Consider the following 15988-nt stretch of genomic DNA (forward strand, 5'->3'; position numbering starts at 1 on the left):
TCCTCTTTTCCTTTTACCTTCAATCTTTCTCAACATCAGTGTCTTTTCCAATGAGTCCCATCTTCTTATTATATGGCAAAAGCGTTTAAACTTCAGCTTTGGTATTTTGGCTTCCAGTAAATAATCTGAATAAATTTCTTTATGTATTGACTTATTTGTGTTCAGTGTTGTACAAAGGATTTTCAAAATTCTTTCTTGGTACCATAATTTTTAAAAATGTCAATTCTATGGCATTTAGCTTTCTTTCTTGTCCGTCTCTCACAGTCATGCATTGTTAGTGGAGAAACCTATCTCTGACTACATGGATTTTTATTGGCAAGGTGATGTCTCTTCTTTTTAATATGCTCTCCATATTTGCCATAGCTTTCCTTTGAAGGAGCAAACATCTTTTAATTTCATGGGTGCAGCTACCATCTGGTCTTTGAGTCCAAGAATATAAAATCTGACACTGCTTCCATTTTTTTCTCCCTCTATTTTCCAGGAAGTAATGGAATCAGTTGCCATTCTCAAGTGAAATTTGAGGTCCATCCCCTCTGAGACAGGCTTTCAAAAACTCAAATGGATTGATGATTTTATTCATGTAGATATTATCTCCAATGATGTTGTGTGTGGCCCATTTATGCTACTGATTTCTCTGTAACAATGCTCCCCAATAAGTCTGCCAATATACTGAGGGCCTTCCTTGCTTTCTACCAGTGTAAAAAAGATATGCAAGTAGGGCATTGCACAAAATTTGATTACATTTAATTTTACAAGGAAAAACTTGGTACAAAGCTGAAAGGGCTTCCTTTATTTGACAGGAGTATTATTGCAAGAAATGACTATATACATTTTATGTCTGGATTACAGCATGGTTTTTGACAGAATTTCTATGATGTCCCTATAGGAAAGATGAAAAGATATTGGCTGAACATTATTACAGTAGCTGATGAATGAATTGAATTGATGAATTAATCAATGTTAGTTTAAAGGAGATCTCTCATGGCATGTCTATCAGGCTCTGCCTTTAGTTCAGTTATATTTAATATTTTTTATCAATGATATGGAAGGAAATAATAACAGCATGCTTATCAAATCTAAGGATGACACAAAGCTGGAAAGAACAATGTTGGGTTGGAAATATCTGTATATGCTGGAAATGTCTTCCTAACAAATAAATTTGAATAGCAATGAATAAAATGTCTTGTACTTAGGTTTATAATATCAACTGCTTAAGTATAGGATGGGGATGTGGGTTAGGACAAGGCCTAATAACAGTTCATGTGACTTGTGGGCTACAGTTAAAAACGAATTAAATAAACCAACATGAATCTTAAAAAATACAGTGTCTAGATCATTTACTTAACAAACATTTATCAAAACTGTTGGGGATATAACAATGAAAAAAAAAATATGATGGTGGTGGTGAGAGGGAACAACATGTAAATTAGTAATTAGAATAAAAGGTGAAATGAGATGGGGCCAAATACAAAACCATGATAAAGTACTTCTAGAAAATTTGAGAAGAGAAAGAGTAGCTGTATCTTAGAAGGTCAGGATAGGCTTCTTATTGGACGTTGAGTCTGACTAGAGCTTTAAAGGACAATCCTCTGAGGTGAGAAGTGATAATAACAGTCTCTGTGAATGTCTGGAATTGGAAGGTCGTACGTTGTGTGTGGAAAATCCTGGATTTGGGATATAGTTACTAGTTCAGTTTGGCTGCAATGTATCTAGTATATTATGAAAAGGAACATTATAAAAATTGGACTGGAAGAGTAGACTGGAACTAAATTCCATGCAAAAAGTTTGTATTTTATTCCATTGGCACTGAAGAGTCATTGAAGAATTGGACTAAGGGAGTAATTTGACAAGACCAATGCATTAGGAGAGAAGTTCTTAATTTTGGGTCTGTGAACTTCTCATTAATTTTTTGATATGTTTCAATATAATTGGTTTCCTTTTTATTTCATAATTATTTTATCTTACACATTTAGAAACATTATTCTCTGAGTATGCCCAGTCACCAGACTGACTGCACTGATAATTAATTTATGAAATTATGAAATGATAGCAGGCACATCCTGCTCTTTGAGTAATTTTTCAGGAAAGTCCATGATAGCAGGGGAAATCCAGGCTTCAATCACACTTTAATAAAGTATAGAGGGTTTAAGGGCCAATGACATATAAAGTACAGAGACTGGTAACTAGGAAGAAGGATAGTACAGAGGCAGATGATATGGGTCTGGGGGATAGGTGATGAAGGAAGGCAGGCTGCAGTGAGGAAGGACAGGGGGAGGGGGAGAAGCACAGATAATCATTTACATAACTTTGTACTAAAGTTGGTTGCACTTGGCATCATGAACCCAGATGGAAATGGAAGAGGTCTCTGGAGAAAGGAGTTTGAGGTTTCATTTTTATAGGGCTTGGGGAGAGGAGAACAGACTAATTTTTATCCATGCCAGTTTGGGACTAGTTTATTAAAATATTTGCATCCTCTCAAAGTTGTTGGTAAAGCCTTACAGTTAACAAATCATGTCATATCAGAGTTATCAGCACTAATTAATGATTTGCTGATCTTACTAAGGATATCTGGAACTTATCTCATATGTAAATCATAGGACTTGGAAGGCTCAGCAAAGCCTAGAGGACTTCCCCTGATTCAGCATATATTAACAGGAGGTGATTTTGAGTTATGTACATTATTCTTCTTTGATCTTTGACATCTTTTATGGGACATCAAGGTTTCTCTTTGCAATATTATTTCATTTCCATATTCCATTTTCTATTTACTCTTACTTCATCTTCTTACTAGGTTTCCCATTTTTCTGAGCTTCATTTTTAGCACACAGAGAACCATTAACTTACGTGGCTCAATTTTTTCTTTGAATTTTATATTGACACTCAATACTGGCTACTTATGAACTTAGTACTCTGACTAAGTATATTGCTGGTGGTTTTTGGAGAATGAGATATTATTTTGACACACTGGCAAAGGTGTCCATGATACAAAAAAGGTTAGGAATCCTTGCCTTAGAAAGATTATTTAGCAGCTTTAGAGAAGAATTGGAAAGGGGAAGGTTGAAAGGACAGGGATAAATTACCAGCTTAGTAGTTCAGGCAAGAGGGGATGGGGCTTGAAAGCAAATGGGGATCATGTGAATTGGAGAACAAGGGTTAGAAGGGAGAGCTGTTTTAAAGACAAAATTGTCAAAACCTGGAAACAGGGATTTGAGATTTGGATCTTCCCCTTCCCCTTCCCCTTTTCTCCTTCCCTCCACCCCAACCTTGTTTCTTAGCATCACTTAGTAGTGAGGTACCAATATTATCACAGGGTTTCTGTGAAGATGGAATGGAATCATATTGATGAGATATTGTTTTTAAAAAGTGATTTGTAATCATTAACACAATATTTAAATAACTATTATCATTGACACATAGGAGATATCTAGTAAATTCCCATTTGATTTATTTTTATGTTTTAAGGAACAATAATTTTAAAGCTAAAAAGCATCTAAGAGACAATCTGTACTACTTCAACCCCATTTTGTAGATTAGGAAAATGAGGATCAAAAATATTATTATGTTTCTGAGAAGCAATACAGTTTGAATACCATTGGAAAGGGGAACTCATTTTCTCCTGAGACAGTTTAGCTATGGGAGATCTAATTCCTTACATCTATGCAGAATTTATCTTTTGGCAAACTCCCTCCATTGTTCCTGTTTCTATTTATTGGTGCCAAGCAGAAAAAGTCAAATCCCTCCTTCGTGAGAAAAGCTATTATTTCTTTTCAAGTCATATTTTCTTCAGGTCAACCATTCTTTTATAGCATGGTGTATGACCCATATTAGAAAATAGTTGATCATAAATTACTATTTCAAATTATATATACACACACACATATATATATATATAATTACTTTGCTGCACTTATGACTCTTTCTTAATTTATAGTTATATTATCTATTTCCTAATTATACAATCCTATTTTAGATAGATATCAGGGAAGTTAAACTAATCCACTGCTGACAATATTAAAATATATGCAACAAAAATGACATGTTAAATTCTATACCTCTAAAGTGATGTACATTGTCTTAAAAGATAATCTTTAAAGAATAAATACGCTACAGGGTACTAGAAGTGGTACATAAAGGCAGCATGGTATACTGAATAAAGAGCCATGCCTGGAATTATGAAGACATGGTTCAAATCCTATATTTGATCCTTTGAATCATATTGGCTATATTACCCTGGACAAGTCCCTTAATCTCTCAGTACTTGAGTCAACTCTCTTAAAATTGTAGAAAATGTGTCAGAAAACACTGGTGGAAGGAATTTCCTCACCTGAGAGTTTTCCCTAGATCAAATTCATCCATCATTTCCATACCAAATCACATCCAATCCCTATCTATATCCCTGTTTCTACAGTAGTCAGGAACTTGTCTATAAAGTGTTTACCTAATACTTTAACATTAGTTTGGAGGAGTGCCTGGTATTGTTTTCCCACATGTATGTTTTTAGATCTCTTGCTAATCTTGACCTCATTTTCAAGTTCCAGATATTACCTTAATTTCTTACCAGCTGAAGAAGTCCACAAAAAAAGATGATTTACCATATCTCTGTGCCTCCATATACCCAAACTTGTTTTTCCTTATTACTTTACTATTTCACTTAGTGGTTCCACCTGTCATACTGTCTCCCATGTTCAGATGATTGGAGTTATTTTAGACTCTTCTCCCTTCCTTTGACACTTATTAATCAGAGATAATGTCTTTCCATGTTTGATTTAAACCATTCCTTTTATAACTTCTTAGAGCATAATATTACATAATACTCATATGCCATAATTTGTTCAGTCACTTCCCAATGGATGAGCACCCTCACACCTTTACTTTTCATTTCTTTGCCATCACAAAGGGCTGCTATATGTTGTACATATGTGTCCTTTCTTCTGTTATCTCTTACATTCATTTTATACTTTCTATCGCCATCATCACCACCCAAAATGGACCTTCTTAGTGGACATTCCAAGTTTATCAGCTATGTATAGTAAAGGTAATGGCAAAGAATCATTAAAATCTGGGACATTTTCATGATGTATAAGCTGAGGTCACACCCTTTGTATAATCAGGATAAGATTGGGTAAGAAGCAATATCTGCTTTTCTCCTTAGAATGACTCCATTTTAGGTTTGCTTTTACTTTATTTTCTCACTAGATGTCCCACCTTTCTGATCTTCATTATTTTAAAAACAGAGATTAATGTTAATCTATGTGACTCAATTGTTTCCTTGAATTTCATACAATCCAATTTAATTGAGAAAGGAAAATAAATGAGATTTACTATCAATATTGTGATCTTAAGTGTTATCTCTCTCTCTCTTGATCTTTCTATCATCTGTCTTTTGATGCCTTCATATGCTAGTCATTTATGTTCTTTTTGAATTTTTTGGGGGAAGGAGAAGACACTTGACTCTGATTTTTGGTTTTGCTGAATCTCAAATTATGCTACTTGTTATTTTTTTAAATGAAAAAATGCTAGTCAAAATTCTTTCAACTTTCTTAAAGTGGAATATATTTTAATTTTTCTAAAATTTCCTAGAGCACTGAGAAGTTGTGATTTACATAGAGTCATATGTATTAAATACAAGTTTTCAAGGCTTCAGGGTCAGCTCTTTTCAAGGTCAGTGTTTAAGTACTCACACACAAGTGTATACATAATAAATTGAAAGAAAATTAATAAAAATATATACAAAGTAGCTTATTTAGGGAGAAACCTAATAGTTCAGTGGATAGGAAAGAATTCATGAAGAATGTTGTATTTAAGTTGCATATTGAAGAAAAATAGGGATTCTGTGCAATGAAGATAAAGAAGTACATTTTAAGCCTTTCAGATGACCAATACAAAAGACATGAAGACAAGAAATATAATGTTTTGTGAGGAACAAAGAGAAGAATAACTTGAATGGATCACAGAGTATAGGATGAGATGTAACCAAAATTAAGCTAGCTTATAAATGTTACATAAATTTACATAGCTTATAAAAGATAACTTCTAAAGTGCTTTAGAAACTAAAACGACATTACCTTATAGTTATAAAAAACTATCAATAAGTTTATCTATTATTTGAAAGAAATTAGACAATCATAAGAGTTTGCTATTTGGCAATGAGAAAGCTATTACAATAATCAAGGAAAGTGATGAGGAGAGCCTGAACTAAGATGGTAGCTGTACTAAGGTAGAAGAGATAAGATGAATCATGTAGTAGAGTGAAAAACAATGCAATTTTTCATTTTATTGGATATGTTAGATATGTAAAATAAACCCTTATTTTATTTTTAAGGAAGAATAGGGCATCAAAAATAACACCTCCATTACCCCCCCATTCCCCACTTCACTTCTAGCAGACCTGAACGGCCACTTGTTAGGGATGCTAGGACTATTCTTGTTCAGGTATAGCTTGGGTTAAATGGCATCTGAAGACTTTTCTGTTTTGAAATTCTATGGGGCTTGGTCAGAAAAAAAACCTTAAAAGTGTTTGGAATGACATCAAGAATAAATATAAACAATGATATGATGTGAAAACAATATTGAATTTATGTATATTTTAGGAAGATATCTATTAGATAAATTGACTGCTAGATAAGGCTTAGATATTACTCCCTTTGACTGAAAATCATTATAAAAATTTCTGAGCAAAGTCTGGGTACAATGGACTCTTTACAGTAAACTATAAAACTCAAAACAGCAATGCTTTTGAATATAAAAAAACTGATATCTTGTAAATCTTGTAAAAGGAACAGTGCATCATCATGTGTTTTCCTAGTTTCAAAAAAATCCTACCCAAACCCCCAAACCCTCCATAATTATGATTTAAAAACTGTCAGTGCAAAAGAGACTGCCAACAAATTACTTGTGTGTTATTAGTAAGGTCTGGCTTGCTATATTTATATAGCTTTTCTGAGAGTAAAAATACAAGATAAGCTTTACTGTTTATTTTCTCCTCTAGCTATTTTTTTCTTCTGCTGTCTTCTTTCTTCAACTAATGACCCCTGCAATTATTCCTTATTATTGAGCTAAGGTATTCATGCCTTTAGTTCTGTGTAAATAATTCTGAGCTCTTAAGAGAAAACAGCAGGTAAGTAATATTCTTTAAGGTTAGGTGTTGATAAAAATTAAAAATGTGTATGTCATAGTTAACAGAAGACTTACCAACTTTTAATCTGCCTGTGACCTCTCCTTCAGAGTTTCGAGCATTGACAGTCACATTTTGTGTAGATTGTAGAAGCAGAGATGAATCCTAAAACAAAGTATTATAGAATTAATAGAACCAACAAAATTTAAAATTAGGACAGTGATTTATGCACAGAAATATTTCCATATCCACATTCCTGCAACTTGGTTATGTAACGTTTGGAAAAACAGAAGTTGAAGAGAGGCTAAGATGAATGAATTGCCTCTTCAAACATGATAATAATCATATAGGCTTGTACTATCTATAAGGGTTTGTTACTTTCAATGTGGATAGAATGGCTTCAAGATACAGATCAACACCAAATGCAAGCAAATTTTGGTGATGACTTCTTTCCTCCTCAAGAATTCTAAATTTTTAATGACTACTCTTGAATATTCTGATAGCCTAAAGAATTTTGTAATTTTTTTGTAAAAACCTTGTTTCTTTCTTAGAAGCTATAAATAAGTTTCAAAATGCAAAGTCTGTATTTGAGATGGTTTTGTCCTATTTTTTGTGTCTCTCTATGTAGAGGGAACTGAGGTAATTTCTGGTTTTAGAAATTCATGTTAGACGGGGTCCTGAGGTAGTTATATGAGCCCTTAAATATTTCTAGAATGTGATATTTTAATTTTGATGTTTCTTTTTTGTGTGTATGTGATGGCTTAGTTGTTTACATCTATTAACAGTCAAATGGATTTTTTATAGGTCTGGGTTATTAAAGTCAGGTAGTACTAGAGCTCTTCTAAAAGAAAGTCACATATTTGCCTTGGGGCCTGTCATATCTGGTATTTTATATTAGAGGGAAAGGAATAGTGATCTGCTACCTTTGAAAATTCTACCTATTGATCTAGTATTATGAAAAACGTGCTTAGGGAGATTTTTCTATTTTTATAACAGCTTATATAGAGCAAATGATTATATACTCCTAACCACAAAATCTCAGAATCTTAAGAAAACCATCAAAATTGAATATATCAACTAGTATATGGTATTTTGGTAATAAACTTAGTTATTCTGATAAATTAATGATGCAAACAGAATTAGAATGATTAGAGCTTTAAGGGACCCTTGATGGTGAGCTAGTCCAATCTGAATATCCTCCACTTAAAGACCTTACATGAGCATTTAGCATTTATTAACTGCCTACTATGTGCAAGATAGTGTGAACAAGATAAATAGCTCTAAAGTTAGAGGATCTTAGTTTAAACTGCACCTCTGGTGCTTAGCTGTGTGCCTTTGGATAAGCCATGTAACTGAGGACTTCAATTTTGTCAATTGTAAAATGAGGGAATTAACTTAATGACTTTTCAGATGTATTATTAAGATGCCAAGAACAAAATAAAGCAGTTCCTGTTTTCAAGAAATGTATATCCTTTCATGGGACACAATGCACATAATATAAGTAAATATAAAATACATAAATGGACACAAAGTAATTTGGGGATTGAGGAAACATTAATAGCCAGAAGATTGGGAAAGACTTTAATCTTTAATTGGGAAAGACCTTTGAATGCAACTTAAAATTCATTCAGAAGCAAAGGCATTATTCTTCATGATGGGGGCAGCATGGACAAAAGCAGAAAGATAAGATACTGAACAAATACTATAGTTTTAACTTTCCCCCAGGGTTTGAATAATAATAACACTTCCTGTTTATAATTTCATTTGTATTTCCCTTGCATAAATTGTAACTATTATTTAAATTGATAGAAAAACAGATGTGTAGCATTTTTAAGAGCTTACGATATTCTGAGCCCTGGGAACACAAATACAAATATGCTGGTGGAAATGAAATACATAGTACTTGAGAAGAAGTTATGTGTAATAAACTTAGAAAATTAGATGGGAATCAGATGGTGAAGCACTCTAAATGGCAAAAAGAAGACAGTTCTTTTTAAATGATAGTGGTAAGGAACCTTCCTCTTTCTATATAATATTTCTTCTCATGGTTTCTCTTAATAGTGGACTTTACTGAGAATTCTCTGACTGTTCCTTCTCAGGTCCAGTCATAGATTTCCTATTCTCTTTCTCCTCTTTTACGTATCTGCAAACATGAGTGTTCCCCAAGCCTTGGTTCTTGGTTCTCTTTTCTTATTATATTTCTTCCTTGTGATTCTAATTTACTCTCATGGCTTTGATTATTTCTATTATAATGATTTCCTTATCAATATTTCAAGACTCATACCTTCTGGAACTCCGTCCCTAAATTTATGATTGTTTTATCACTAGCTGTATATCTTGCTTGGGACTTCAAACTCAGCATGTTCTTAACTGAACTCATCTTTTCCCCCAAATCGCCCTTTGTACTAACTTCTCTATTTGTGTTGATGGACTCATTATCCTCGCAGTTAACCAGGCTTATTATCTTTGGGTCATTTTTGATCCTTCCATATGTGTCTCCCACTGTGTCCTATGTGTTGTAACTTTCTGCTGATTCCATTTTTACAATAGTTCCCATATTTTCCTTCTTTTATACCATTATTGAAACCCCTCTTGTTTAGGTTATCACCAGTAGCTGGGATTTTAACTGGTCTTCTTTTATGCCAATCTCACCTCTTTCTAATTCATCCATGTTTTAATCCATTCACTCAATTCCTCCATTTAGAGATCTTCAGCTTCTCCCCTCTACCTATCAAATAAAGAATCACTTCTATGTCTGGACATTCAAAACCTTGGTAATTTCTAGATATATCTCAAATTGCTTTACTTTGTATAATCAATTTTCTAGATAAATTATAGTACTTACCCACCTATATATTCTTGTCCTAACTTTTCCAACATCCTTGTCCTTTCTCATGCTATTCTCTAAGCTAGAGATTTCAGATCCCTTTCCTTCCCTTCAAAAATCATCTTTCAGGAAGTGTACCATGATCTCTCCAGTTTTAAAAGATTTCTCCCTCTTCAAGCTTCATATAGCATTTTGGAACTTTCCTTTAGTCTTACTATGTTTTCCTGTATTACAATTTTGGGTACATGCTTTATCAGAATATTCTATTAGACTTTGCATAGACTCATTGAGGGAAGGGGGTATTCTTTCTGTTGTCAGCATCTAGCACAATGGTTTAAACACAATTAGAGCTTAGTAAAACTATTATTAGTTGCTACTTAGTATAATTTTAACTTTTCTATTGAGTCTGAATAACAATAATACTTACTGTTTTGATTTCATTTGTATTTCCCTTGAATAAATTTTAACTATTGTTTAAATTGATAGAAAAAACAGATATGTAGCATTTTGAAGAGCTTATGATATTTTGAGTCCTGGGATCACAAATACAAGCAAAAATTGAAAATAAAAAAAAGATAAACCCCACCTACATAAAGAGTTACTGGAAATGTAGGGTAGATAGGAATAGGCAGAAGCATCTATGAATGGCCCAAGAACCTGCTTAAATGGTGGTTCTGAGCAGGAACTTATCAGAGGAAGGGACTATAGGGGCAGAAGTGTCTCTGGGGTAAGGAGATTGAATGTTTTTTGCAGACTGTTGTGGTAAAAAGAAAATCATTACTCCCTAACCAACAGTATAATGTATACCTTCAAACTTTACTGTATTGGTCCTAACATATTAGAAATTCATTCTCACCTGGGCTATATGTGAAGCCTATCCAACTTGGTAACACTTGCAGTTTTTTGAAGACTAAGGTCACTCTCATACCACATGAATTTCAGTAGAAGAATAGGGAAAAAAAAAAAACAACCCCCTGAAATTTTTAGAGTACTTTAAGCTCTAAATATTTAACTGGTATACTTCTCTTTTTTAGTACTTTCAAGCTTCTAAAGTGCTTTATATACATCAGCTCATTTGAGCCATGAAAAAATTCTACAGGATATTTAAGACCTTTTTTAAGACCTTTTGCAGATGATAAAAATTAAAAAGACTGAGAGAGGTTGAATTGTCTCTGGGCACACAGCTAGAGAGAGTGAGAGTGAGAAGTAGGATTGAGCCCAATTTTTTCTGAATCTAAACAAAGTAAGCTGTCCATTACAACATCATAATTCATCTTGAGTCTTTTCAGTGAGAGTTAAAACTCCTTCTGTCCCCAGGTCTTTTACTTTGAGGCTTTATTTCATTTTAGCCTCAAAATATTTTGCAAGTTTTTTTCTTCTATAGTAAGAATGTTCAAACTATAGGATCTATAGGAAAGACCTCCTCTATTGACTGCTCTAATTTCCTTTTCTGTTCTGGGCCTCAACTCAGATCTTTGGGAAGAGATGAAGTATAGAAATGTGAGGGATAGAGAAGTGGGAAGGAGGAAATCAGCATGAAACTGCTTGTCTGTAAATAACTATTTGATTGTCTTTATACAGTCTGAATGTGAAGTTTTAAGTCTTTTGACCCCAAGTTTTATCTTTTAATATTATGATGTTATTACTAATATTCATAGAATAGTCACTTAGTAATTATCACACACAAATTAGTCTTTCTTAAATACTGCTTTGAACAAATTCCTTACCTGGGCTCAAAACTTCTTTAAATCTAATCTGTTCTTTTCCAACTTTATATCTTACTTCATCAAATGCACCCTATGCTCCAACACAACTAGGCTTTTCTTTTGTTTTCTGAAAACATCTTGCAATTTTTATTTTTGTCTTTATTCATGACATCTTCTATCTGAAAGTCCCTCCTCTCTCCTTGCTTTATCAAATGCCACCCATCTTAAACAGTTCATCTCAAAAGCCACATCTATCATTAAAAGTTCCCTTTTCCCTGTGAGAAATGATTTCTAATTTCTCTGAACTACCATAGAGTTTATTCTTTTATTTAAAAAAAAAACCTCACTCATATTTATTCAGCTATTATTTGATAAATATTTGTAGTTTTGTTGATGTGTAAGGCACTTTTTGTGGGGGGGGGGGGATTAGGGAGGAAAAGATCCTTTATTTCGTGGGTTCAGTGAACTTCCAGGAAGGAATTCTTTCTATGAAAACAGAAGGATAAATAACTGTTCCAAAATATACTTTTTTTTTTTTTTTTTTTTTTTAACAGAGGCAGTTTGGGTTATGTGACTTGTTCAGGGTCACACAACTAAGGCAGTGTTAAGTGTCTGAGGTCACATTTGAACTCAGGTCCTCCTGACTTCAGGGCTGGTGCTTTATCCACTGCGCCACTTAGCTGCCAAAACAGCTTTTATAGATGGTGTCGTAGGGTACTGCAACTTGTCAAGGGTTATGTAGCTAGTTATGTGTCATAGGTTTTCCTGAGAGAATACACAGACAAAAATGAAATAGCCTATGTCTTTAAAGAGATTATATTCTATTGGGGTGCCATGACTTTAATACAGATTAATAATTCAAACTCTATTTAAAGTAAAGATAGAGTAATTTTAGGAAGATATTATAAAGGCAAGGATGACAGGGAATGCAACTTATACAAAGGAACAAAGATAGGACTCAGAGTTTTGTGTATGAATAATAGCAGTAAAAACAATTTGGCTGAAATATAATTCAATGTGAAAACTGTTTCAAAAGATAAACTCATAAGAAAGGCTTTAAATGTCCCTCAAAAGAATTTATATTTTGTTCTAGTTGAAAAAGGGAGACAATGGAGATGGTTGAAAGGGGAGTGATATGTTCATATCTGTGTTTTAGGAAAACCAATTTGACCCCTTTGTGGAAAAGAGATTGTTGAGGAAGAAAGTGGAAGCAAAGGGAACTAATTCGGAGGTCATAACAATAGTGTAGTAAAAGGTGATGAGAGTGTGACCTCAGTGAGCAGCCAGTCATTTTGTCTACATCTTTGTATCCCAATATCTCTTAGCAAAGTGTCTTCTGTAAATACTCAATATTTAAGGAGCAATGGAGAAAAAAAGGGAAGGAGAAATAGAAGAAAGTGTTAATTTTTTTTAACAAAATGCTTCTATTTAATATAGAGAATTGACTCAAATGTATAAGAATTCAAACATTTCTCCAATTGATAAATGGTCAAATGATATGAACAGACAATTTTCAGATGAAGAAATTAAAACCATTTATAGTCATATGAAAAATTATCTAAATCATTATTAATCAAAGAATTACAAATTAAGACAACTCTGAGGTGCCATTATATAACTCTCAGACTGGCTAAGATGACAAAAAAAAAGATAATGAATGTTGGAGGGAATGTGGGAAAACTGGGCCACTGATACATCATTGGTGGTATTGTGAACTAATCCAACCCTTTTGGAGAGCAATTTGGAACTATTCCCAAAGGGCTATCAAACTATGCATGCCCTTTGATCCATAAGTATCTCTACTAGGCCTGTATACCAAAGAGATCATAAAAAAGGGAAAAGAACCCACATGTGCAAAAATGTTTGTAGCAACCCTTTTTGTTGTGGCAAGAAACTGGAAATTGAGTGGAGAATGGCTGAATAAGTTATGGTATGTGAATGCTATGGAATATTATTGTTCTATAAGAAATGATTAGCAGGATGATTTCAGAGGCCTGGAGAGACTTACATGAACTGATGTTGATGAAATGAGTAGGACCAGGAGAATATTGTATACAACAATAGCAAATAAAAAGATTATAAGATGATCAATTCTGATGGATGTGGCTCTTTTCAATAGTGAGGTGATTAAAGCCAGTTCCAATGATCTTCTGATGAAGAGAATCATCTGCACCCAGAGAGAGGATTATAGGAACTGAGTGTGGATCACAACATGGTATTTTCACTTTTTTGTTGTTGTTTGCTTGCATTTTGTTTTCTTTCTCATTTTTTTCTTTTTGATCTGATTTTTCTTGTGCATCATGACAGTTATAGAAATATGTATAGAAGAACTGCTCATGTTTAACTTATATTGGTTTACTTGCCATCTAGGGGAGGCGGGTAGATAGGGAAAAAATTTGGAACACAAGGTTTTGCAAGAGTGAATGTTGAAAATTATCTATGCATATATTTTGAAAAAAAAAAGCTTTAATAAAAACAAAACCAATGTTTTGCTTCCATTTCCTTTCTTTTTGGGTCTGGAATTACAAACAGAAGCTATGCCAAAATATTAATTTTAAAGTCACATTTAAACACAATACAAGATTTTGAACAAATTAAAAATTATTTATTCATAAATGATTTTCCCCAAGTTTCAAAGTATTATTTGGCTTTATAAAGAAGGATTTGACCTGCTGATATTTGCAGATAGTGTAAAATTTGTTCTTTTGAATATGCAGTAACCATAGTGATTCTTGGGCAGTGTTAGACCGATTATTTTCTATAACACTCATTTGATAATGTAAAATGCTTCCTGGTACTGCTCATTTAAAAAAATAGGAATATATATATATATATATTTTTTTTTTTCCTTTTTAATTTGACTGTAAGATTTTCAAGGGCAAGTTTTTAATCTCCTACATCTCTCCAGTCTCAAGGGGAGCACATATGCTTAATAAATGATTACTGTCTTAACTATTTTTTTTGATCAAGCATCTTTGTCAAGAAAACACATTTTTAAACACTTATCCCTAATTTATGGATCTTTACAAATTACCTTCAAGTATTGATGATTGTACACATTTTAGAATTTATATAAAAATCATTGTTAAAAAGAAAGAAATAAAGATGAAATTATATTTTATCCTAGAGTCAATGGTGAGTCACTGAAATTTGCCGAACGAAATAACACTTTAGCAAAATCATTTTGCCCAGTTGTATGAAAAATGGATTGAAAAGAGGAGAGATTTGAAGCTAGGACATCACTTAAGAGACTACTGCAATAGTAAGAGATGAGGGCTTGAAAGACAGTAGGGGCTATATGAGTAGAGAGAATGAAACAGTTGTGAATCAGATGAAGAAGTAAAAGTGATAAAATTTAGTGATTAATTATTCAATCAATTAGATATGTGTGATGAGAGAGACTGAGGAGTCAAAGATGGCACTGAGACTGTGGATCTGAATGATGAGTTCTTTTGAAAGAAACAGGGGAGTTCTGAAAAGAATAAGGTTCATAGAAAGGGCAAAGAATGAGAATGATGCTGCTGTCCCAATGGGTGACCATACCTATTCCTGATGTGAGTGAGGTTCACTTTATTCCACCTAAAATTAAAATAAAGTAGGTACATGAATCTCTTACTCCTGGTTACTGTCCTGGAGCACAGAGTTTTCCTTTCCTAGGTATACCTGTAAGAGTTGTGAGATAATTTGGGAAAAGAAGAGGAATTTTCTAGGGATTTATAGGGAGTATAGAATCTTCCCAAAGGATCTGTTGCTATAGCTGTCCAGCCAAGTGTTTTGCACTGGACTCAGAAGAGAGGATGGAATTTCACATGGAGGAATAGCGTAACATGGGGAAAGATTGGGCATGGGTAGAGTTGTGATGAAGACAAATTCCATGACTGGTTATCATGAGGAGGCTGGCTGATTACAAATTTTAAAAGACCAAGACACAGTCCCTTTGGCATTAGGCCACAGAACCCTCCTCTCCCCCACTTTGGAAATGATTGCCTTAGATTGCCCAATACTATTCTCTACATTCCTGACAAACTGGACTACTTTGCTACTAGGAAATGTACATTATCATATCCATAGTTTTACTTCCAAAATCTTAGAGCCATTTTTGCCCAAGAAAAGTTATTGAGTTGGGGAGAATGTTTAAGGATACCATGAGGTTTCTAAACAGCTGAAACAGTGGCTTTCAAAGCCCTTAATAACCTGACCCCTCTTATCCCTTCAATTCTTTCTTTCTTTATTATTAAAGCTTTTTATTTTTTAAAAAACATATGAATGTTTTGAAACTTTAGTCCTTGCAAAACCCTGCATTCCAATTTCCCCCTTCCCCCACACTCTCCCCTAGATGGC

General features: G+C 33.6%; 1 protein-coding gene across 5 annotated transcripts in view; it reads right to left on the bottom strand.

Annotated features, from left to right (window-relative positions):
* SGCG (sarcoglycan gamma) overlaps positions 1-15988 on the bottom strand; it is a 307721-nt gene that overhangs the window by 98487 nt on the left and 193246 nt on the right. For all 5 annotated transcript variants that reach the window (XM_074303664.1, XM_074303665.1, XM_074303666.1 and 2 more), the window contains exon 4: positions 7192-7279. In XM_074303664.1, the coding sequence (XP_074159765.1) occupies positions 7192-7279 (88 nt within the window). The remainder of the gene's footprint in view (positions 1-7191; positions 7280-15988) is intronic.

The sequence above is a fragment of the Sminthopsis crassicaudata genome, chromosome 3 (genome assembly GCF_048593235.1).
Source record: "Sminthopsis crassicaudata isolate SCR6 chromosome 3, ASM4859323v1, whole genome shotgun sequence".
Lineage (NCBI taxonomy): Eukaryota > Metazoa > Chordata > Mammalia > Dasyuromorphia > Dasyuridae > Sminthopsis > Sminthopsis crassicaudata.